The sequence below is a fragment of the Glandiceps talaboti genome, chromosome 5 (genome assembly GCF_964340395.1).
Source record: "Glandiceps talaboti chromosome 5, keGlaTala1.1, whole genome shotgun sequence".
Classification (NCBI taxonomy): domain Eukaryota; kingdom Metazoa; phylum Hemichordata; class Enteropneusta; family Spengelidae; genus Glandiceps; species Glandiceps talaboti.
In genome coordinates this window covers 1927039-1951700 of record NC_135553.1, presented here as the reverse complement: position 1 = coordinate 1951700, position 24662 = coordinate 1927039, and the positions used below count along the sequence as shown (strand labels likewise).

At 36.4% G+C, this 24662-nt stretch overlaps 1 protein-coding gene across 1 annotated transcript in view; it reads right to left on the bottom strand.

The window, feature by feature from the left end:
* Positions 1-1711: 1711 nt before the first annotated feature.
* Positions 1712-24662, bottom strand: part of LOC144435623 (lethal(2) giant larvae protein homolog 1-like) — a 43597-nt gene continuing 20646 nt past the window's right edge. Inside the window, exons 9-24 of the mRNA XM_078124217.1 lie at positions 17672-17723; positions 16988-17215; positions 16447-16594; positions 15783-16007; positions 15267-15419; positions 14105-14861; positions 13583-13749; positions 13084-13189; positions 12319-12511; positions 11327-11661; positions 8613-8849; positions 7172-7283; positions 6770-6813; positions 5083-5150; positions 3929-4059; positions 1712-3172 (exon numbers count right to left, since the gene is read on the bottom strand). Coding sequence (XP_077980343.1) covers positions 3145-3172; positions 3929-4059; positions 5083-5150; positions 6770-6813; positions 7172-7283; positions 8613-8849; positions 11327-11661; positions 12319-12511; positions 13084-13189; positions 13583-13749; positions 14105-14861; positions 15267-15419; positions 15783-16007; positions 16447-16594; positions 16988-17215; positions 17672-17723 — 2984 coding nt within the window. The 3' untranslated portion in view covers positions 1712-3144. The remainder of the gene's footprint in view (positions 3173-3928; positions 4060-5082; positions 5151-6769; positions 6814-7171; positions 7284-8612; positions 8850-11326; positions 11662-12318; positions 12512-13083; positions 13190-13582; positions 13750-14104; positions 14862-15266; positions 15420-15782; positions 16008-16446; positions 16595-16987; positions 17216-17671; positions 17724-24662) is intronic.

Here is a 24662-nt window from a genome sequence, read left to right as displayed (position 1 = left end):
TCATAGTGAAAGGTCAGCGAACTATTACATATATTAATGAATAAATAGATGTAGGGGGGAATTATATGACAATGTAGAAAATTTCTCATGGAATTATGCATTTAATGAAGACAATTGGTCTTCAGATATTTACCAAACCATGGTGATACCGAGAAAGCGAAAGCGAAACTATTCTTAGTGAACTTCAAGATTTGAAGTGGCCATATGGATGAGAATTTGGTATTTATTTTGGATTTTTATTGGATAAAACAGCTTCACTATGTTTTTCTACTTGAAAAAATAATGTGAAATAACATATACTAAGTCCATGTTCATAACTCAATACATTGCAAAAAGATGCAAAAAGTGTAAAAAGTTTGTTATTGTGCGTACAATAACAAACATTTTACACATTGTTTAATGTTTTGCCGTTTATTGAGTTGTGAACATAGACTTGGTATATGTTATTTCACATTATTTTTTCAATTAGAAAAACATAGTGGAGCTGTTTTATCAAATAAAAATCCAGAATAAATACCAAATTCTCATGCATATGGCCACTTCAACGCATATACACAAGGTAAAAGATAGTCCTGGTTGTAAACCAAAGACAAGTGATAACCTTCACGTTTTATTTGCATTGATACATTCAGTTATCTATCAGTTCTACATACACTCTATCTACCATTTGTAGATTTGTAGATACTGAAGTAGTAGACAATAAACAAGGAGTATACCTGGGTGAGAAACTAATTTAAGAATAACTGATCTGACCTGAGCTATATACTTTGGCTACACAAACGGATTTTGATGGAATCTTCTCTACTATTGCTTCTTTAGAATCGTGTTTAAAATGCACATGAAATGCTCGATATGTATTAGCTTATTTTGCCATAATAATACAGAAAAGTTTTATGGTAACCCCCCCCCCCCCCCCCCCGTAAATTCAGTGAGAAATTGAGTGAACAAGTCTTCGTAGAAAACACGTTCCCCACCCCACACCCCTAGAAATACTTTACTTCTATGTGATTGAATGGAGACATGATTTAAAAGAAATTGGTCGTAACAAATAAATACCATTCAGTAAAAATTATGAGCATAAAAAGTAATGCTTGTGTATAGTTCTTTTCTTCATATTACTTGTAAACATGACTTAAAAGAAATTGGCAATGTGTAAACACTACAATGTGTCTGTGATAGGCAGGAATTGGTTTGATTTTGATAATTGACCATGAAGGTCAAGATTAGTCTCAAAAGATAGCTTGCATCTGATAATATGAGGGCAGACACTTGAATGGAATGTTTGTATTACAGTTTTTGAATTATGCAGTAAATATTGATTTTCATTCGGTCAAATTTGCATATATCAAAAATCAAATTAAAGTGCATATGTCCCATATATGTCACCTTTGTGTAAGAAATCGGATATTGCACGTCTGTGAAATGCCGTATTACATACAGATGGATGGAGCCCTTTGTAGTTCCACAGGAAAGTACTTCTCATTTGCATATCAATGGACAGTTTGTGATGTTACTCCAGGAAAACCCTGGAGAAACTGTTCATACAACTAACTAGTAGCTGGAGTTATGTCACATGCATCAGCCACAGTTTTCAACACACAATTTACAACGTTCGTTTAGGGGAGGGGAGGAGGGAGGGGTTTTCCTAAACGAATGAAATTTGTGTGATCATCGATAATTTAGGGAGTACAAAAGAAGCACACACAACCACTTCCAAGGGAATAAAAATTTATTATCATATGCAGATTTAGCACATTACACCAACAAACAAGATAAGATAGAGAAAGCAAGAAACTTCCTTTTGTCAAACAATGACCCTGACAATGGCAAGGCAAAGCCCAGTAAGAAATATACGTTTACTATACCTTCTTGAAAAAAGACATAAAAATGCTTGTATTAATGAGGCCATGAAATACTACAACTACTATCAAGACTATATAAACACAAGTGAATATTGAATAGCACTATTTGCTATATACGGGGAAATGAACAACAAAAAAAGGTTAACGTCCAGGACTATCAAGCAGTCATTTATTATGAGCCAACTAGAAATATTAACATCAACATCCAAATGATGTGTCCAGCTCACAACTATCTTAAAACCATGACAATAAACTTAATGATATACTCATGCCTGTTTTTTTAAATGTGATTCATCAATTTTGCAAATTCCAATTTTTAAGCCTTTTTCTTAAGGTATATTAATCTAAATTTGAGAATATTTCGTCTTTTGTCCACTATACCCTGACATAATATAAACAGCCTCCTTAATAAATCGAATGACAAATACATGATTAAGTACAACAGAGATAGCAAGATAAGAGGCATTTATTAAGGGTGTACATACCCCAAAAGAGGCTACAAAACTTTAACCACATGGTTATCTAGTAGAAAAAAAACAACACTTTTCCTTTAAGTTGAATCCAAGCCAAATATGCAGAAAGAAACCACCCAGGAATATCTAAACATTTTGTATTCTTACATAAAGAGGAGGAGAAAAATAAAATAAATCCTTAATACAAGGTTTTTGTTGGAAAAATTTACATCTCGAGTATTTCAACAGTATATAGGTTACATCTGCTAGCTTGATGGTTAGTAATCATATCTGGTTTGGGTTATTTATTTTTTAGTTCCATATTGTCATATCCTCAAAACATTCTTTTAGCCATGCAGCAGTTTCTAGAGTTCCAACAACCTCAAAAACTTGCCATTCACGCTACGTCTAAATGGTTCTACAACCAAATAAAGGAAACAAAACAAAAACATTTCTGAACTGGGTGATGAAAATGATTCAAACTTCTTAACTTCTAAAAAGCATGACAGTTTGCTCTTGAAAATAAAAGTTGTCAAGAAAACTACACTGCTATGTGCTGTTTTTGTCAGCCTCCAATACAATCAGATTTATCTAAGTCAATTCATTAAATTCTAAGCCAAAATGATCTCAGCAACAAAGTCTACATTATAATCAAGCAATGAATAGGATTGTGACTGAAATGTATACAAATTTTTCTTTAAAGTGTTCACAATACGTCCGTCTTACTGTTTCTTCTATCAAATGCTTTCTATAAGGGAATATTGTCTACAAAGTATTTTTTTAAAACTGTGCTCCATGTCAGTCAGCATCTTCTTTGATTTGAAGTTCCATTAACTCTTCACTTCGTTGTTCACTGCTCTGTAACATGAAAGGTCAAAACATGTTTAGTACAATATCATGTTATTCAAAAATGTCATCTGAAGTATTTATATACATGCACAGAATATTGAAATTTTGGACCCAGCGACACGTGCATGCCATAGACCTGACAGATTCAGTACTACTGAGGTACTTGGAGAGAATGACATGTTCATTGGTATCTTAACAACGGAACACCACATAGGAAACTTTGAAGACGCATTCTATTATTGCTGCACCAACTCAGACCTGGGCATGCTGCAAGTTGATCTGTTTCCCCTTTCCCCAACAGTAACAGACACCACAACTAGTCATTCAAGGGACATGTGTATGTGTGTAGTGATATAGTCTGTTCAAAGAACTGCATTCATTCATCAGAGGAACATGTGTGTAAATGACAGTCTTTTAATAGAGAGCTGGAGGCTATCTATGTAGCATGCATTAAATTTGTAAATGAGGGAATAAACTTAATTGACATAAAAAAAGTGTTGAAGGGGTTCCCAATCTGATTGTATGATGGCGACTATGATTTTTAGGAAAGTTAAATGGGATGAGGATATTGACTTGACACTGACATGGTTATGAAGCCCACAATGACATAACTATGCCACAGTTACGAAGCTCAGAAATGATGGATAAGCCAGGATTAGTAGGGAATAGGAAATCAGAAAGGTATCCTTGGGAAAGCCAGCACAATGGGGCAGACAATCTTTTGATTTTAGCTTATGCCAACTGCAAGGATGGTCATTTACTTACTTCATCCAACATAAATAGGCAAGCATGAGAAGGGAAAAGATATAAAAAATGATAATAAGGAGACAGTAGCCCAAAACTTTGAGCCGATCAGATATGGTCAGACATGAACACCATGAGCATTTGTAGAGGATCTAAAAACAAAATAGGAGGTGCAGAAAGTATATCATCACTTATCATGCCTAGCAAATTAATCACATATGATTTATGCCTTGGCATTGCAATTGATGGCTTTCACAAGATGGGAAAGGGATTAATTCATGGAGTAGGTGATGAAGTGGTGGTGGGTGGTGATTGGAGACAAGTTTAGGAAGATGTGTAACAAGTGATTTGATTGAGTGATGTAACAAAGGAGCTGATTGGATAGAATGATAGGGAGATGTAATGAAGAAGCTGACTGGATAGAGTATCACTGAAGTTGATTGGATAGAAATTGAATGATAGGAATATGTAATGAAGAAGTTTATTGGACAGCTTGACGGGAAGATGAACCAAAGGTGTTGGTTGGATGAAATGAAGATGTTGGTTGGATGAAATGAAGGGAAGATGTTACAGAGAAGTTAATTGGACAGAATGATGTGATGAACCAATGAAATTGATTGATTGGGATAGAATGAATGTAACAGTGAAAGTGATTGGATGCAATGACAGGATGAGGACAAGATAGTTTGACTAGATAGTCATTGACAGAATAATGCATACTGGTACAGTTGGAGATGACTGTAAATACTAGAAAAGTAAGTAGATGGGACATGGACTTCTTGGTTCATATCAGTTATACCCTAAGCAAATATCACCTTAAGTATAAAAGAATTGCAAGCTGAAGGTTCCTTGAATATATTCCATATACTCACTGTACATTTCTATCTACTCTTGGTCACTTTCAGATGATGAAGATGAAGATGATGAGGAGGATGTCGATGAAGATTTCACGTCTTTATAAGTCATATGGCAAGGGGAAAGTTGTTAAGTCAGAAGTCAACAACATTATCATTTTTATAGCATTTAGATTTTATTTGCTGCAACTTTATACAATGTATGTAATCTGTTGTTAGTTGCTGGTACAGGTCAAATATGTTTACAAACTTAACACTTTTAAGTCAGAGAACTACACAAAGAGAAAATAACTAAGGCACTAAAGACTAGAGTTCGCTGACCTCTTCTGCATTGGCCGACTTGTCAACTGTTTGCTGGTTTGTTGCTTCTTGTTTATCGTCCCCTGCTACTTGGGTATTCATGTTATGCAGATGAGTATAAATATTATAATGTTACCACAACCACCACAAAAAGAGAAATGATAAAAAAAAAGGTCAGGTCAAATAAGGTCAGGTCAGACCAGGTCAGGCAAGGACCCTTTATGCATGCTACACTGAAAACGGTAAAGTTGACACACTGAAGATACAGTAGTTTCAAAGTTTCAAACCCCCTAGTTTAGTATCCAAACTACAAGCAAGCATTAGTTAGGGGTTGCTGCAATATGTTCTTTGGTTTGGAGCTAGGTAGGAAGCCAGGTAAACATGCCAGAGGTTGATCAGACACTGGTGAATGTATACAGGAATTCAGAAAGTGGAAATTATTGACCACGATTTGGGTATACACAGCTGGTTGTAAGGTATCTGTTACAGTGCACATTCCCAATGAAGTTTTGGTGGATTTAATCTCCTAGAAATAAGGGTAACATTTTGACAGATTTACCCATGTTACCCATGTTTAAATAACCATGTAAACCAAACAACAGGGTGTATACGTGGTGGGGGTGGGGGCATTTACTCTTCAATGTCTATGTTTTTGTGACAACACAACCAAAGAAAGACGGGGTGGAGCACTTACTCTTTGCACTATTACTCTTGTTTTAAATGGCAACAGAGCAAAACTGACTGGGACTCAGTGTTTTGTCTGTCAGTCTTTTTTTAAATGACACTATGAACTCAGAGAAAGGTGGGGGACAATGAACTTTTGACCTGATCAACAGTTAGCAATGAAAACAGTGACATGCTAGGAGTCGTAGACACAAGATGAAAACAATACTACTACATAATTAAATGATTAAATGGAATACAAATTAGAGAAAATGAAGTTAATGAATGATTCTCAATAACAAATAGTTTACTGGTAGTTTGTGTGTGTGTGTGTGTGTGTGTGTGTGTGTGTGTGTGTGTGTGTGTGTGTGTGTGTGTGTGTGTGTGTGTGGGTATATGTTAAGTATAGATTTACATATGACCGTCTCTATAATGATCCAAGTTACAACATGCAGCATGCCCAGTGAACTGATTTGAGTGCTAACACTTGGTTTTCAATAGTATTAGCTACTATCGCAGCATAAGCAACTATGCAACATTCAGCACAAAATCAACAACACCTGTAACAGATTGTAATCTTCCAGTAGCTACTAGAACAATACTTAGTCATTTTACACAGTTATTGTCAATTAATTACACACTACGTTCACAAGTAGCAGTCCACAACATGTCATAATTTCCCCCAACCAGTATTTGCTGCCCATTAATTAATTACTGTAACGATTCACAATTGCCAAAATTACAATTCATAGCTCATTGTCAACATTTACTATATACACTATCCTTAGTAATATCGTTTTTACTTCAATGTTTGCTGTATATTGTGACTCTGTACGTACACACACTCAGATAATACTCATGCTGTCAACTTTTAGGTCTCGCATTTTGTTCATGATTTATCCTCAAATCTTGCCAAACTGACATCATTGCTATGGCAACCATTTTTCAACCTAACAATAGTCTCAAACTAAGTAAAGATGGCTATACTGTATATCATACTAACTACTTTCAATTTGACAAAATATGATAAAAGTTTATTTCATACCTTCACCTCCTTCAGGTTTAGCTTCACCTTCAGCTTCTCCTTCACTGCAAACACAAGGGCAAAAGACAACAAAATTGTTTTTAAAAAAATATTTTGTAAAGATGTGGGGAACTACCCAATAAATTGTACAGTGGCTACAAATAGCAACATAGAATCAATCACTTGAATAACAACTACATTAGTTGTTCATTCAGACATGCAATAGGTTATTCTGGGGTCATATGAGGTCATGTACAGGTGAAATGGTAAACGTACACATCAGCTCATGTTTGGCAAAACACCAGTTTGAATGTTCAAAACTGATGAAACTACAGATGCAAATCTTGCGAGGTCATCCACAGGTGAAATGAGTAGAAGTACACATCAGTTCGCGTTTGCGACAAGATAGTGATTACTACTTACACTTGATAGTCTTTAACTTCATCTATTGTGATATCTTGCTGGGTTTCATCGCCATCTACAGTATCATTAACTGTAGTCTTTGCCAATAACTGATCCACTTCTTCTACTAACTCTGTTAACAAGAAATGAAAACACCAGACATAAGTCAATTTGATCTGAGCTTGACATGCAGTGCAGCTTTACTGCCTTTTGTTGATATTTCTACCGTCAACCAGCCAGCCACCGCACAAAGCGCCATCCATGCCTGAGTCCATGTCTCATTCTGTCAGGAAGTAAACAAGACAAGACCCAGTGAGTGAATAAATAAAAAATACGGACCCATGCTTTTATCACTGATCACTACAGTCTGCTGTTACAGGGAAAAAATCACATTAGTTAGGGAATGTCTCAAAGTCAAAATGCTTTTATAGTTTTTTTTTGTTTTTTTTTTGGAAAGATCACATGCTTCCTGAGAACAAGAAACACAGAATTAGGTCATTAGAATGTCGAAGGAGTACCAGTAAAAGTTAACACAGAGATATGAAGGGAAGAGAATGAAAGAACAAACAAACATTCAATGTAAGTTTTACAATGTTGTGATGACAGAAAGTCTCAGCTTGATGAAGATCAACCACCTTGAATCAAGCACAGACACCCGGTAAGAGTTACTTACAGCAAAGCAAGGCAGTTTAAATCTTAATGGCAACCATAGCCCTCACACCAATAACATATACATCAACACACTACTAGTGCTTCACACAGCTGTGATTATTTTATGTAATCTCTTAGTCTATGATTTAATCTTTGCATATTACCAGTTACCAAATAGCCATGGTTGAATTCTATAATTTTGATTTTACATTAGCTTTTTAACAAATATTAACCGACATACAAATTTAACATAAAACACAAATTTTATAGTGTGAAATATATCAGTTTTATGGTCTGGAATGTGCACTTCAATTCTATATTTTACAGCAGGTAGTTAACCAAATTACCCTTTATTGGCTAAAATTACATCAATTCTAAAAATGCCATCCATATTTCAGGTTTCAGGTGTCAATGACTAATGCTTACGGGGTTCATCTCCAAGTCCATGCCTAATATGACAGGTGTTTTCCTTACAAATTACTCATTTCCTTATTAATGGATAAAATTACAATTCTAAAAATATCATCCATATTTTCAGGTGACAATAATTAATTCTTACAGCTTCATCTCCATGTCCATGCTTGATATGAAAGGTTTTCACTTATATGACACATGTACCAACTGAGTAACAGGAATGGGCAAATCTAATTTTGCAATGCTTTATTCAATTTCCTACAATTTTCACCATTATATTTGTAGGGAACCTGGATAGCAGGAAAGCTGTGGTAGATTTCTATTTATTGCCCTTAATAAAAACATATTGATTACTGTTAGTACAAGTTGCAATATCATGCATCTAACTGACTCTTACTGTCCATGTTTTCATCTGGCAGTACTGATTGTACTATATCCCATGTCATGCCATGTTGATAGCCAGTAGTCTGCGTTTTCCGTTCTACATGAGTCTCAAACTTAGAAGACTCAACAACCTTAGTTTGTGAATGGCGGACAACACCTCCAGACTCAGTCTTTGCAACCTTGGAGAACTCATACACAGTCTGTCCTGGAGTGGTGCTTACTAGAGAAGTGATTTCACGTTTGTGTTGGTCTATGCCAATGATAGTGTGTGTTAGTATACAGACAGCACAGAAAGAGAGAAAGAGAGAGAAAGGGGAAAAGTCAGTGTTAGTACATTTATGAAGAAAAGACTTGAATAATGACGGTTCACTGGACTCCTGGATATTCCATATTTACAAAAACTAGGGGGTCTGGAAAGGAAGCAAAATTACCATATTAGTAATCACCAAGAGAAATTTAAGAAGAAAGGTTAACTTCTTAGCTACCTTGTTGGCCAGAAAAGCAAGCATATTATTATTAGAAGATTAGTACCAACACCATTAAAAGTTACACTGTGTCTTCATCTTAACCTCAGAAGTGAGTTTGTTATCAGGCAATCATTCAACAGATGTGAGTGTACAACATTTAATTCAGACACCAAACAGACCAAAACACCAGGCAGTCATTCCACAGAAGTGAGAGTACATTTAATTCAAACACCAGGCAATCATTTCACAAATGTGGGTGTACACTTTAATAATTGAAACACAAGGCAAATCATTCCACAGATGTGTGAGCTTGTTCTTTTAATTTTGATGACCAGGCAGTCAATGCATATTGTGAAGATACTACATTGATCAGCAAACAGTGCATCTCTTATGATGAAACTACCAGCAAACTGTGCATCAACTCTTATCAAGAAACCATCTTTACTACAATGTTCATATTTCTACACGTAGGCATATATTTGAAGCATCCCATGACCACATGCCGTGCACACCAATTCTTAAGAGGAGTAAAAAGCACTGTCAAGTCTTTTCTCAACCCTCACAAGATCATCATCAAAATGTAAAAACTTATCCCAATGTAGTCCAGAGATTCACACTTCCCTGCTCTCAAAACAAACATTGCAATGTAGACATAACTAGGTTAAATTAATCATTTGTTTTGCTTTAGATTTTCAATGAACACAAATGCTGACAACTTGCAACCAAACTTGAAGGGTTGTTGAGTTGTCATTAAGATATGATGTAACTCTATACACATGGCATTCACCCTAGGCAAGTCATGTGCAATGGCCTTATCGACAGCTTTGAATGAAGAAAGTCAAACTGTATAAACAAACAAACAAACAAACAAACCAACTATCTCATGATGCATTACTCCAAAAAAAATCATTAATTACCATTAAATATATCAATGTCACATTTACATTCTCATAACCAAACAACTAGTAACTTGTACGTCCACACATCTAGCTGGTATATGTCTAACTGTACATCTAGCAACTTGTACGTGTATACATCTAGCTGGTATATGTCTAACTGTACATCTAGTAACTTGTACATGTATACATCTAGCTGGTATATGTCTAACTGTACATCTAGTAGTGTTTGTACATGTATACATCTACCTGGTATATGTCTAACTGTACATCTAGTAACTTGTACGTGTATACATCTAGCTGGTATATGTCTAACTACACATCTAGTAGTACATGTACATGTATACATCTACCTGGTATATGTCTAACTGTACATCTAGTAGTGTTTGTACGTGTATACATCTAGCTGGTATATGTCTAACTACACATCTAGTAGTGTTTGTACGTGTATACATCTACCTGGTATATGTCTAACTGTACATCTAGTAACTTGTACGTGTATACATCTAGCTGGTATATGTCTAACTGTACATCTAGTAGTACATGTACATGTATACATCTAGCTGGTATATGTCTAACTGTACATCTAGTAGTGTTTGTACATGTATTCATCTACCTGGTATATGTCTAACCGTACACCTAGTAGTGTTTGTACGTGTATACATCTAGCTGGTATATGTCTAACTACACATCTAGTAGTACATGTACATGTATACATCTACCTGGTATATGTCTAACCGTACACCTAGTAGTGTTTGTACGTGTATACATCTAGCTGGTATATGTCTAACTACACATCTAGTAGTGTTTGTACATGTATACATCTAGCTGGTATATGTCTAACTACACATCTAGTAGTGTTTGTACATGTATACATCTAGCTGGTATATGTCTAACTGTACATCTAGTAGTGTTTGTACATGTATACATCTACCTGGTATATGTCTAACTGTACATCTAGTAGTGTTTGTATGTGCATACATCTACCTGGTATATGTCTAACTGTTTTCTATTCCATTTTGGTCTACATGTCTACAATTCTATGCTTGATATATGTATTTGTATTTACTGTCATTAGTCTATCTGTCTTTGTACATCCAAGTCTACAACTTGGTACTTCGTCTACATGTCTAAAATTCTTAATTTGGTTTATGTGTCTTGGTACTTTGTCTATCTGTGTATCAAATTATGCAATTGGTCTATCTAGTATATATCTAATTCTGAACATGATCTATCTGTCTACAATTCCCATATTCCATCTACAATTCTGTTCTATCTACAAGTCTATTCTGTCTACAATTCTGGTCTACTACGTGCTATATCTCTTCACTATTTCACAAAGTACGTTAGATGAGTATGTTTACCGTCAGCTTTTTGGGCAGTGTCTTCTTCTGCAGCTTCTGCAGGTTCTTCTTTTTGTTCTTCTACAGTGGTAGTAGTAACAGTAGTAGTAGTAACAGTAGTAACAGTAGCTCCTGCTGCTGTATCAGCAGCATCAACATTTCCACCTTCTTCTTCTTTAGTTTCTCCTTCAGCTTCTTTTTCTTCTTCCTTAGCTTCACCACCATCTTCTTCTTTGGTTTCTTCAGTTTGTTCTGGTTCTGGTTCTGGTTCTGGCTCTGGTGGGGCTGGCCTCATTCCTTCCTTCAATTCCAACATACACATAGGTTCCTTGATGTACCGGGCTGACAAGGAGAACCTGTAAAGTGAACATTTTTCCACAAAGTTACTTTCTGTTCATAGCTCATTGCCTCTTCCTCAATTTCCAGGTGACGAAATATGACTGATATAGATACGTGATTCATTAATTCATGGCTTAGTTGTATCAACTGCTTCTCAGTTGTTTGCTTTGCTAAATCACCATGTCATCTATTGCTACAGCACAGTGAGAGACTAACATCCTTTACATGTCTTCCTATGTTTCAATGTCCATGGTGGATGTTTGTGTGTGCATATACACCTGCATATCTGCATACATGCTTGTACTGTGTGAGTCATATGTGTATATATGTTTGTATGTGTTGTGGGTGCATATAATCTGCATCTGTGTGTGTGTGTTCGTACGTGCATGTGCATATATATTGTCGCGTCAGTGCAGAAAGGCTGTATCTGCTATGCAATTGTATAGGCAGATACAACCTTACTGCACTGACGCTGTGTGTGTGTGTGTGTGTGTGTGTGTGTGTGTGTGTGTGTGTGTGTGTACACATTACATTGTGTGTGCAGGCCAGTATGTATATTCCAAAATATTTCTGTACAACAACTTTGAGAAGAGGCATATGATGTAGCATGACAGTACTATCTCTGTTGACAGCATACACTTCACCTAAGACCAAATCTTGATGTGACAGCTTACCTTTCAAACTCTGAAGGTGAAAGGAGATAGAAACCTTCACCAAGAGATGTAAAGATACAGGAACTGATACCAGTGATGTCTTCTTTACGGATTGCTGATTTCTTGATTTGATTTTTCAACTGTGGAATACTATAGATACTCAAGTCACCCAGGTTGGACAAACAACTGATGCAGTTTTCAGAATAATTGTCATCTATGGGCAAATCAAAGACAAGAACTCAAAACTCAATACAAAATGTTTTCTTTACACACAGTACCCATGAAGCTGTGTTTGCTTGTAACTTTTTGTAACAATATTATATTGACTGCATCCGCTTGTAGCAAAGGTATGATGGAAGTAAAGCACAAAGCTTGTATGCCACAACAATGTGTGTTCAACTGGTTGTCATATTATCCCAACTAACACTCACATACTTGTTTATAATACCTTAAAATTCTACATCTGTTTTAGTAGGAGATGGTGATTTGATTTAATTCACTCTTACAGAAGTAACAAGATTTTGATCAATTGTGTTACAGTAAGGGATATAGACACACTGGTTGAACATTTTACATTCAATTTTTTAACTTATATTTTCTTAATGGTACAGTATCTTGAATAAGTTTTTTTTACCATTCAGTGTTATCTTTGTGTTGTTAATATCAAATCCTGACAACTAATACATTACTACTGGTGATTGGGGTTTCTTTACTTAAGAGTTGTTATACAGTGGTAAAGTCAACCTGCAAAAATTGCATACAACTAAATGTAAATTCTATACTTACCACTTCTGCTTCTGTAGTTAATGAAGCCAACTCTTCGCACACGTGAACCATCATGTGCTGTCAGCTTATGCTTGTGTTTGGGTTTCAGATTAGGCAGAGAAAATACCTGGACAAGAATGGACAAAAACCAAATTGTAAATCGTTTAACATTGCCTATATTTTAGTTATATTGTCTAAATTTTAAAATGGTGCCAGGTGCACTGTGACATAGATATATTCATAAGAGTTAAAGCCAAACAACTAATACATTACTATTTGTAGCTAGTAGCTATAAAGTTTCTTTACTTGGAGTTGTTATATGCTAGGGACTTGGTGGAAATCATTCAAATACTGCCTTTGTTTGTGTTAATGACGGCATCTACATTTTACAACTGTACCAATTCTAATGAAACACTACTAACTATGATTGCTCTCAAACCACTTTGTCATACTGACAAGCTACGATAGTTTTAAACATGAAACTGGTGTAAATGTTGGTTTATATTTCTAGTTGACATACCTTGAATTGTTCTTCAGAACAGATTACAATAGAATGACCACCAGCCATGTTTGGAGCCTTAGTTCTTTCATTTTTGACATCAATTGGATCTGGTATTGGGTATCCATCATGATCAACTACAGACATTGCTACCACTGGTGCATGATGCTTCAGACGAATCTCTTTACCTGTACATGGAAATGTTCGTATCCCATTGTTAAATGAAAATCATGTTAAATACCACTCTATTTTATGCATTAACAGCCAGCAGACCCAAAATTTTCTCTTCCTTTTCTTGTACTGGCAAGTACAGAATCAGTATCTGAGCCTACTTCTGAAAAATTCTAAGAAAACACAAGAGCCATGAACAAGTGGCAATGCAAATATAATCTAACAGGCAGCCATTCATTGACAAGCACTCTCTCTGGTGTCAGGACATCAAAAGTCAAGGATCTATGAGGTATTCGAGGTCTGGGTATTCTACTTAATGTATCTACACCCACAGATTGAAGGACACTATGTACAGTATGCTAAACAACTTACCTAACTCGGCAGTCACATCTTCCTCAGACCTCTTTTCTTCACCTGGAATGGAGAGTGTGTAGACATAGATGATACCAGCATTTGTACCAGCCCAGAATGTTGGTGTCTCAGTGGTAGCATCACGAATGAAGGTTGAAGCGAAATACAAACATCTAACCATACTGGTCATTGAATCATCCATTGAACGAGCTTCTACTTTGCGTTCAACAGGTACTTTCTCTGGTTCTTCAGGTTTGGTTTCCTCTTTCTTCTCCTCTATTTCTTCTTTGGGTTCCTCCTTCTTTGGTTCTTCTGCACCTTCTTCTGCTGCAGGGGAGTCTTCTTTTTCTGGTGTAGGAGCATCCAGATCTGTTGTAGGAACAGCTTCTACACGTGGTTTCTCAGTCTTCTCCTTTCGTGAACGCCTTCTGCGCAGACGACGGAATGACTCTCGCAGCGATTTCTTGAAGGATTTACGCCGAGACATAGGAGTTTCACCTGATGCTGACAAATCATTGGGATTCAAGGTACAGTTGGTTGCCACTACTTTGTTTTGGACAAGATCAAAGACAGCATAACCATGGCTGGTACCGACAGCTAACAAACCTCTCTCCACATTGTGGGCAATAGCAGTGATAGCAGCTGGTGGTGTTAACTGTACCACCATGTTGGTTTGGAAGCCTGGTGCAATCTTGACTGCATCAGTCTTGACACTTAGCTGTTCATGGCCCTTCCACACAAACTCATCACGGTCACTTACAATATTGACTGGATGAGTCTGAAAGAACACATAGAGAAATTCAATATCAGGATAAAGTAGTGACTTTGTAACATTTACTAAGAACACAACAAACAGCTCATCATACCTGAGCTACCTGGTAAACTGTACAATGACAGGTCATTTAGTAAGATATTACCTTGACAACCTATTTATGTGCTATTTAAACTATCATCTGTTTCTATGGCAACAATTCTATCAACACTATTACCATCTTACTAGGGTGCTGAAACTTGACCTGTTTCTATGGCAACAAATTCAGTAGGCCTTCTAGACTAACTTACATCTAAACATAATCTTGCCATAATCAGTATATAATCCCCCTCAGCAAAATTTGTTGGCATACATTGTTTTGAATGAAGTACATAACCACACAGGTGTTTGTTATCAAGTGATTATACATACCTCAATGGTTTGTTCAACCTCCTCATCTCCCAGTTTCAGAGACAAGACTTGTCCTGCTGTACCAGCAACAATCAAATCACCTGTGACTGCACACATTGTGATCTTTTGAATACCAAGACGTGGGTCATCACTGTATGGATCAAAGGTACCAACCTACAACACAATATTATATATAGAATCAGAATTAGAATTACTTTATTCATCCCACATAGACAATTGATGGGGAGTAGAACTTGGGAAATTGTGTCATTATTAATGAGATGTCACACTTCCTGTCTAGCTGAAATTAACATGCTCTCACGCAGTATCAGTTCATCTCTGAAAACTGCTGATAACCTGTCCAAGACAGGTATGGCATTTTTCTATCAACAATAAATTCTATCTCGTAAAGGAATCCAAGAAATAAAAGCTATATTTAACCAAACATTGGCGTAAATTGAATGAGAAAAGACAAGGTGGTGTTGATAAACATTGGCGTAAATTGAATGAGAAAAGACAAGGAGGTGTTGATATTACCTTGCGGAATGGTGGCCAGTCTTCATCACCTTCACCTCCAGCATTACCCTCAGCATGTTCAGATTCAGACAAGAATACACTGCTTGTGTTCAGTTTGTACAGCAATTTGAGAGACAATGAGGATGCATCCCAGAATCTAACACTGCCATCTTCATGGCCTGTCATTAGTAGATCTTTAGACTGAGGTTCTTCACTAAGGTTTTTACCTCCTGCGATAGGCCATTCCTAAAACATGAAAATGTGCATGGTTAGTCAATGGGTTGCATGATATCTTGTGTTACTCTTTTGTAATGACTGCATCAAATTTCCACATAATAAAACTTGTATCAAATGACACTCACTGAAATCACATGATTTCATAACCACCCAATAGAGAGGATCTGACTTGGACCATATGACACTTTCACTGAAGTCGCATGATTTGCTCATATACTGTGATCCTACACTCCAATATTGTGAACTGAATTATAATATCACATGACACTCACTGAAGTCACATGATTTCATTACCATCCAATAGAGAGATCTGAATTGTACCACATGATTTCATCACCACGCAAACCAGAAATCTGACTTGGGCCACTCTCCATTACACTGAACTGAATTGTACCACATGACATGGAGTTTATGTTTCTCTAAATATAAAAGATAACAAATGACTCACCCGCTGAGAGAATGTTTCTGCCATCTGTGCTTCACCAGCTTTCAATATTTTGTCCCAGACATCACTTGGGATGTTACTGACATGTGTTGATGTGGTGATAGCTGAGGCATGTAGGGAAGCTAGGTAAGGCTTGTTGAATGTCAACCACCTAGTAATGTAAGACAATCAAACAGTTATTGAATGTTACAAATCACATATCAAATGCTATAAGTCCTAACAAAATATTTGTTCAAAATCAACCTGTCAGAGGTGTATAGACAAGTGATCCCTGTAAGACTAGTTCTATATGCCTATTACTAATACTAGGTATGTTACCACTCTGACCATGAAATAATTTTATGTTGAGATGAAATTTTGTTTTGCATAACACTTATACAACATTGTACAAGTGTTAGTGAACTCTGGATTCAAAATTATGAATGAAAATTTAATGCCACCAAAATTTTAAAAGAAATCTTTGGAGTTTGTTTTCACAAGTGTTGTGACTTTTGACTGATTAGAGGGAGCACAAAAAAAAAGATAATGGAGTCAATGTACTTACCCTTCACTCTGTAGATCTATGACAACCAATTCTTCCTCTACTAAGACAACCAGTGAATGAGGATCATCAAATTCACATTCATCATCTGTGTCAGAGATGGTGAAGAAATCCAACACACGAGATGTGAAATCAAACACCACATGTTTCTTGCCTTGCATCACTGTAATACAGTGACGGTCTCCATAGCTGGCACGGGGCATACCACCAGAAAAGATGATAAATGGTTCGCTGAAAAACAAGGGAACAAAAGTAAATTATTTGTTGACAAATCTATAGCAAGTTTCTGTCTTCCTTTATGATTATCCTTGGGGTTTGTGGGGTTTTCTTTCACTCAAACTATGTATTGGGCTTGAATAGGACATGCAAATACCTTAGGTTTTAAATACCCAAATAGATATACTGACATTAAGTCAAATAAATGCAACAATTTCAACTTACAAACACTATTTTTCATATTAATATGACATGAATGAAGTGAATTACTTGTGGTAATATGTTAATATCGGGCTAAGACCTAATTTGATTTCATTTTTGAGTTTTATCTATTTTCTTACATTACATCATTTTCATAATTGTGCTTGGCAACGCCCAACCTATTGTCTAAGTATTTGTTTAAGTTTTAGTAAAAACTGTTGCTATGGTCAAATAACAGCTTGCTCACTGAAAATATTACAAAATACTTACGCTTTGGTGGACTGCCATTGGACTTTGGTGACAGCCTTGCATGGGAATGGTCCTGTAATAGAACAAGATAGAAAAACATGAATAATGCTAACCAACACCTTATTATACTGCCACCTAGTGGCCAACAAAGGAGATTGCGTGACAGTGTGTTGACCCTTGTCTCCTCCCAACAAGACAGCAATATGGAGAAAATTAAACATTATTAAGCGATAGCTTTCACCATGTAGAAATTACACAAATAATGGATTATGAATGAAAAAATTACAATGTTGACAATTTATACAAAATTAATGTCAATGATTTTTTATTATTTGTGGACAATTGAATTGCTACATGTATCTATTCTACATTATACAGTTTCATTGTATTTTGTGATTCAATAGAGACCATATGGGTGATTTCAATTTATAATCAAATTTGCATGGTTTCTTTGCCAGCAACTTTTATAATATTTATAAAAGTTGTCAATGAAAAAAATTGCAGTATTTGAAATTAATGTATCAAGGATTTCTATCATTTTATTCAAAATTACTTGCATATCAACAGCTTGATTTTTACATCTTACATTCTGTAGTTTAATAATGACCTTATGGGTTGATGTCGTTTTATAATCATGTAATTTTTTTTTAATTTTTGCCAGCAACTTTGGACAATTTCAAAAACAATTTGACAAAAGGACTGATCTGATTTACAAATCTGTGTGTGAGATGGAGATAGCAAGCGGAGATTTAACTGTCAATAGTTTATGAAAGCTTTGTTACTCTACACTCATACTCCCACACAAGGTGGGCGTGGCAGGTAGGACAGAAAATTCCTGCCTACAGTAGTATCAATGTTGCTCAATACTGGATAGCATTCATTCCCACACAAGGTGGGCGTGGCAGGTAGGATAGAAAATTTCTCATCTACAGTAGTACCAATGGTACTTGATAGTGGATAGCATTCATGGCCACACAAGGTGGGCGTGCCAGGTAGGACAGAAAATTTCTCATCTACAGTAGTACCAATGTTGCTCAATACTGGATAGCAATTCCCACACAAGGTGGGCGTGGCAGGTAGGATAGAAAATTCCTCATCTACTGTAGTACCAATGTTGCTCAATACTGGATAGCAATTCCCACACAAGGTGGGCGTGGCAGGTAGGACAGAAAATTTTTCATCTACTGTACTACCAATGGTACTTGATAGTGGATAGCATTCATGGCCACACAAGGTGGGCGTGGCAGGTAGGATAGAAAATTCCTCATCTACTATAGTACCAATGTTGCTCAATACTGGATAGCAATTCCCACACAAGGTGGGCGTGGCAGGTAGGACAGAAAATTTCTCATCTACTGTACTACCAATGGTACTTGATAGTGGATAGCATTCATTCCCACACAAGGTTGGTGTGGCAGGTAGGATAGAAAATTTCTCATCTACAGTAGTACCAATGATACTTGATAGTGGATAGCATTCATTCCCATACAAGGTGGGCGTGGCAGATGGATAGAAAATTTCTCATCTACAGTAGTACCAATGGTACTTGATAGTGGATAGCATTCATTCCCACACAAGGTGGGCGTGGCAGGTAGGATAGAAAATTTCTCATCTACAGTAGTACCAATGATACTTGATAGTGGATAGCATTCATTCCCACACAAGGTGGGCGTGGCAGATGGATAGAAAATTTCTCATCTACAGTAGTACCAATGATACTTGATAGTGGATAGCATTCATTCCCATACAAGGTGGGCGTGGCAGGTAAGATAAAAATTTCCTCATCTACAGTAGTACCAATGGTGGTCTACAGTGGATACGGATACCTTATTTTTCTATACAAGGTGGGCATGGCAACTAGAATGACATCACTATAAAGTCTAGAACCAATGCTACTCCTTACATATCAGTGCAGCATACTAACACCTTCCCTTTATTAAATACTTATTTTTTGACACATTCATTTTAGTTATCATTTTATTCATATTTCATTTCAGTTTGCTTTATGTGTTTTGTATTTCAAATGCATATAGAAGTAACAGTAGGTATAACATAGCTATGATGAAATTAATTACTTTCAATTATTTTAGTCTATAAATCTGAAGACACTGAAATTGTTAATTTTACACAAACTCCAACAAATTTGAGTTAGGAATCTACAGTGAGTATCAAGTTCATATTACCATTTTAGACATCACTCTGGCAAATTTTAGGAGGAATCTGTAGAGAGTACTATTTTGGACAAGATCCAAAACGTGAAAACCCGTGGAACATATTTTAAATTTAGCTACCATTAAAACACAATACACATAACAGCCTTACAACCATCACAGGTAATAAAATATGCAGTAAAGTCTTAACCTTGACACAAAAAGAAAGATTAATGGGTCCATAAAAATTGCTATTTATACTTGCTTAATTTATTTCTTAATGAGAGTCAGGCATTTGCAATGGCATACCATTAATCGCTGACGTACAAGACTGGATTCGCATACACAATACATCTTCTATTCAGTTTCTCAGTATCGTCTCCACAGAGCCATCAAGAAACTCATTTTGTTGTCGTGCTTTCACTGAACAAGGTTACAAGGGTGACAAGGAATTTCTGGACATCCTCTTGATACAATGAAAATCAATCTGAATGGTACTCATTGTGATAAAAAAGTATCAAGACAGCCATCACACCATACACCTAGCCCAGAGATTGATTTAACATATCAACTATATTTTAAAGCCAGAAAGCCAAGTCTCTGGGTTAAGATACACCCTTCCAAGTATCAAATGAGAGGTTTGCAAGCCTAATAGCGAAGTCCCTGGGTTAAGATCCCCCTCTTCCAAGTATCAAATAGGAGGGCTTTCTTCACAGAGTCCACTTGTGAAAAAATTGTTACTTGTTGTAATTGTCGTAGATATTGCATTGTCTCAGTGTAATATATTTACTTCTTAATTTAATTAACATGTTAGCTATGAACCAAATAATTATACGCTAAAATCTGATTTTCCTTTAAAATTTGGATAAACGTAAATTTCTTTTCCTTGTGGAATGCTAAAAATAATCCTTGAACATTAATCTGTATGAAAGGTTGGCAAATATTTGAAAATTTTAGTAAAATTGACAATGAAAGTGTTTTACATTGACTGAATTCCAAAATTCAGTAAACATATAGATAAAAAGTGAAGACCACAGTGTGTGTAGTCCTAACTACATGTATTGAGGTCTTTTTACTAGGTTAGGTATTAGGTAGAGTAGGGGAGATAAGCTTCTCAACTGTGGAATGGAACAAGGCACCAAATAGAGCAAACATTGAGGTGAGCAGACACAATGCAGGGTATTCTACTCTATACAAACATCTGTACTGGTACAAAACTTACAACAAGGACATGTGATTGTCTACAGATTGGTGGCATGCCATGGACCAACACTCAAGTCTTACTTTCTGATATGTTCATTACAGGTATAGATGACAAGACACGGATTGTATGACTTTCATACAAGTGATTCAGTGTTTTGTCATACGACGAGACTGGGCAAAGAGCCAACAGATATCAGTCAAGTACCTACTAGGTGACTGACAATTCACAGTGTCAGGATATCCCTATGACTCATTCAGTATGGTGGGTAGGTGTGAGTGTGTACGTGTGTGTGTGTGTGTGTGTGTGTGCGTGCGTGTGTGTGTGTGTGTGTGTGTGTGTGTGTGTGTGTGTGTGTGTGTGTGTGTGTGTAGGTGGGATGAGAGGGGGTCTGTGATGGCGAGACTGAATATGTGTGTGTGTGTGTGGGGGGGGGGGGGGCATGTTGCATGTATGTGTAGACATGTTGCATGCATGCATGTATGTTGGGTGAGTTGTGACAGACTATGAATGTGTGTGTATGTGTGTGTGTGTGTGTGTGTGTGTGTGTGTGTGTGTGTGTGTGTGTGTACATACTGTTTGTCAATCTATTGTTAAATTTTAAGAGTGCATGTCCATTATATGTGTCAGAGACAGAGACAGTGATTGCTACATGTAAGTCAGGGTTCATTTACAGTCCAGTCAAGAGGAACTTAGAACACAAATTCTATTTATCTTACCATAACTATGTCAGCAAAAACAATCAAGGACAAACATACCACTATTTCATTTTTCAAATACAGACATTTACAATAGCAAATACTAATTCTATAACTGAGATATATTTTTTCCTACACATTTTGGGATGGGTGTGTTTGCCTGGTTGAAATCTGGTCATATTGTAACAAGGTCACATTTTCCAAATTACTCTTGGTATGTATGTCAGGTAGCAATCAACAAAGCAATAACGTTTCACATTTGTATGCTTCAAGGCAACCTGGTTTATTTCAATGGTGAAAGGAATTCAAAAGACATAATCACCAACATTTTGTGGGAATAGTTGAACTAGTTACCTTCAAATACCACTAAAGACAACACGTACAGCAAGCCATATTACAAACTACAATGTATTTGTCATTCAGATCTGCTCTTTTTAACAGCTTTATAGATTTCAACCTTCAAAAACAACAGGGAGTTATTCAACAATTGTTGAAATATCATCATTAATTAGCGCTGAGAGTCAAATACTTGACATGTAATGCATTGTGATCCTGAAATTGAGAACTATAGGCAGCATTCATTGTGTGGGGCAGTGACTGGACATAGCCTAAAAAGAACTATAGGCAGTATTCTTTGTGTGGGGCAGTGACTGGACATAGCCTAAAGACTTGGCTTTCTGCTTCAATATACTGGCCTGACTTCTGACAAACAAAATTGTCATGCCACAGAACTAACATGTTGAAGATGGCCTGTCATTAAGAAGAAGGGCCAAGTCTCTGGGCTATGGGAGATTGTAATACTTTGAGAAATAGTCTTGGACTACTAGATGTAATCTAAAACTACCCATGGAATCAAATTATCTCTTCACATAAAGAGAGATCTTGAGATTCCATGCTGCTGGTAATAGGATGATGGCAACTGTTATGAGAGATGGTCTAAGTGTAATATGGGATGATAGCACAGAGCCTTGCTGTAAATGTCCTCTAGCACAGGCTGTCATTTCCGTTTATATGGAGAGGCAACTGTTGTGAAAGATAAGTCTTGGAGTACTAGGAGATGGGCAACTGTTGTGAGACTGAGAGAGAGAATAGTAGGTGATTGCCTAGCCACTAGTTCAGTATCACTGGCTGCCATTTCTGTTTATATGGAGTAAACAGTATTATCAAGTCCCATAACCAAATCTCTGGGCTAACAAGGGGATGGCAACTTTTGTGAAAGATAAGTCTTGGAGTACTAGGAGATGGGCAACTGTTGTGAGACTGAGAGAGAGAATAGTAGGTGATTGCCTAGCCACTAGTTCAGTATCACTGGCTGCCATTTCTGTTTATATGGAGTAAACAGTATTATCAAGTCCCATAACCAAATCTCTGGGCTAACAAGGGGATGGCAACTTTTGTGAGAGATAAGCGTATTTGTAGATGCAAGAGATGCAGAGCTGTCATGGAGAAGACTTTTATGACCATTCTGTAGATTGATAAGATATGACAGGCAGGTTTTATGGCTACTTGTATTACCACAGGTCAACAAGTAATGTTACAATGTCACCAATCATTCTGGATAATTACTAACATATAGTCCATACATAGCTAACAAATCATACCATCAGCTACTGATGGCTATACTATGACATTGAAACTGTACTATGTGTGAAATTCATGAGGCCAATAAAAGACAAATATAGGCAGTTAATCCAAAATGCAAACATCTCTGAACCTACAAGGGATAATCCTAAATCCTAACATTTATACAGAGTACTTTTAGAGACTGATCATCCAGTAGACAGGTCAAGTTCAGCTGTCTAATGTACTCATTGTCCGATGTCCACCATCATATTTGTAGACTCTACTTCAGCCATTTGTCAATATGCTTTCCTGTAGTCTCACACGACCTGACCTTACCCGGAGTATCTTTCTTCACTTCCTTCCATTCACTTCCTTCCATAGTAACATACTACTAGTTGACAGCAATCTCTCCATCCCATCCCATCCCACCCACTCCTATTAAACATCCCCATTACTATGTCAACATACATTCACACTACTGTGCAGTTTTCATACATCATATTCAGTAATATTTTGATTATTGTATCTTAAAATGACTAATGCCATTGAAAGATTGCACCAGTTCCTAATGCTGTGGGTAGCCAGTGGAATGCAAACTGGTATACAGTTACTCAAACCACCCACCCTGAGGTCAACCTAACATAGCTACCACAGTTACCCCATCCATCTTTTTTTACCTCACTGCCAAACCAAATACAGCTGTATTCAAATATCTGACTGCAGTGTTATAAAAGTTACTATGATGACAACAAAATATACTTTCACTTTAATTTGTTTTATCTGGATACCTATCTACAGTTTACATTAATAATTCGAGAGGGGCATATATATATATATATATCCTGATAAATGTTCAATTATCTAGTTCCAACAAATTTTCATTGTTTATACTTAACCAAGTCAGTTATTTCAATATAATTATTCCAATGTTAGTTATCACATATTACTGTGGCTTTCCATTTCCACTTACCTACTGCTAATTGATTTTTGTTGACATGTACCAATATTTGTAATGAGTAGTTGATTTTTAATTACAAATTAATTGAACACTGCAGTGAAGTGGACAACTGTTACCAACTGTATCTAATGTTAGCCATTTGTAGCGGCAGAGTAAGGAGATCATTGCTGATCTGATAATAAATTCACATATTTGGAATATCTGTATTCATCATTCAATATGCCTACTGCTGCAAATAATTACTCATTTCAGGGTTTGTATGTATGTACCCTGGAGTATTTGTGTGTATGTACCCTGGAGTATTTGTGTGTGTGTACACATGTAAAACTATCCTACTGTTCCCACACTTTATTCTGTTAGAGTTGACAATATTGTACTTAGAATAAGAATTGGTAAATCAAAATTCATTGTTAAGGATGGGGAATATGAATTAGTAACTCAA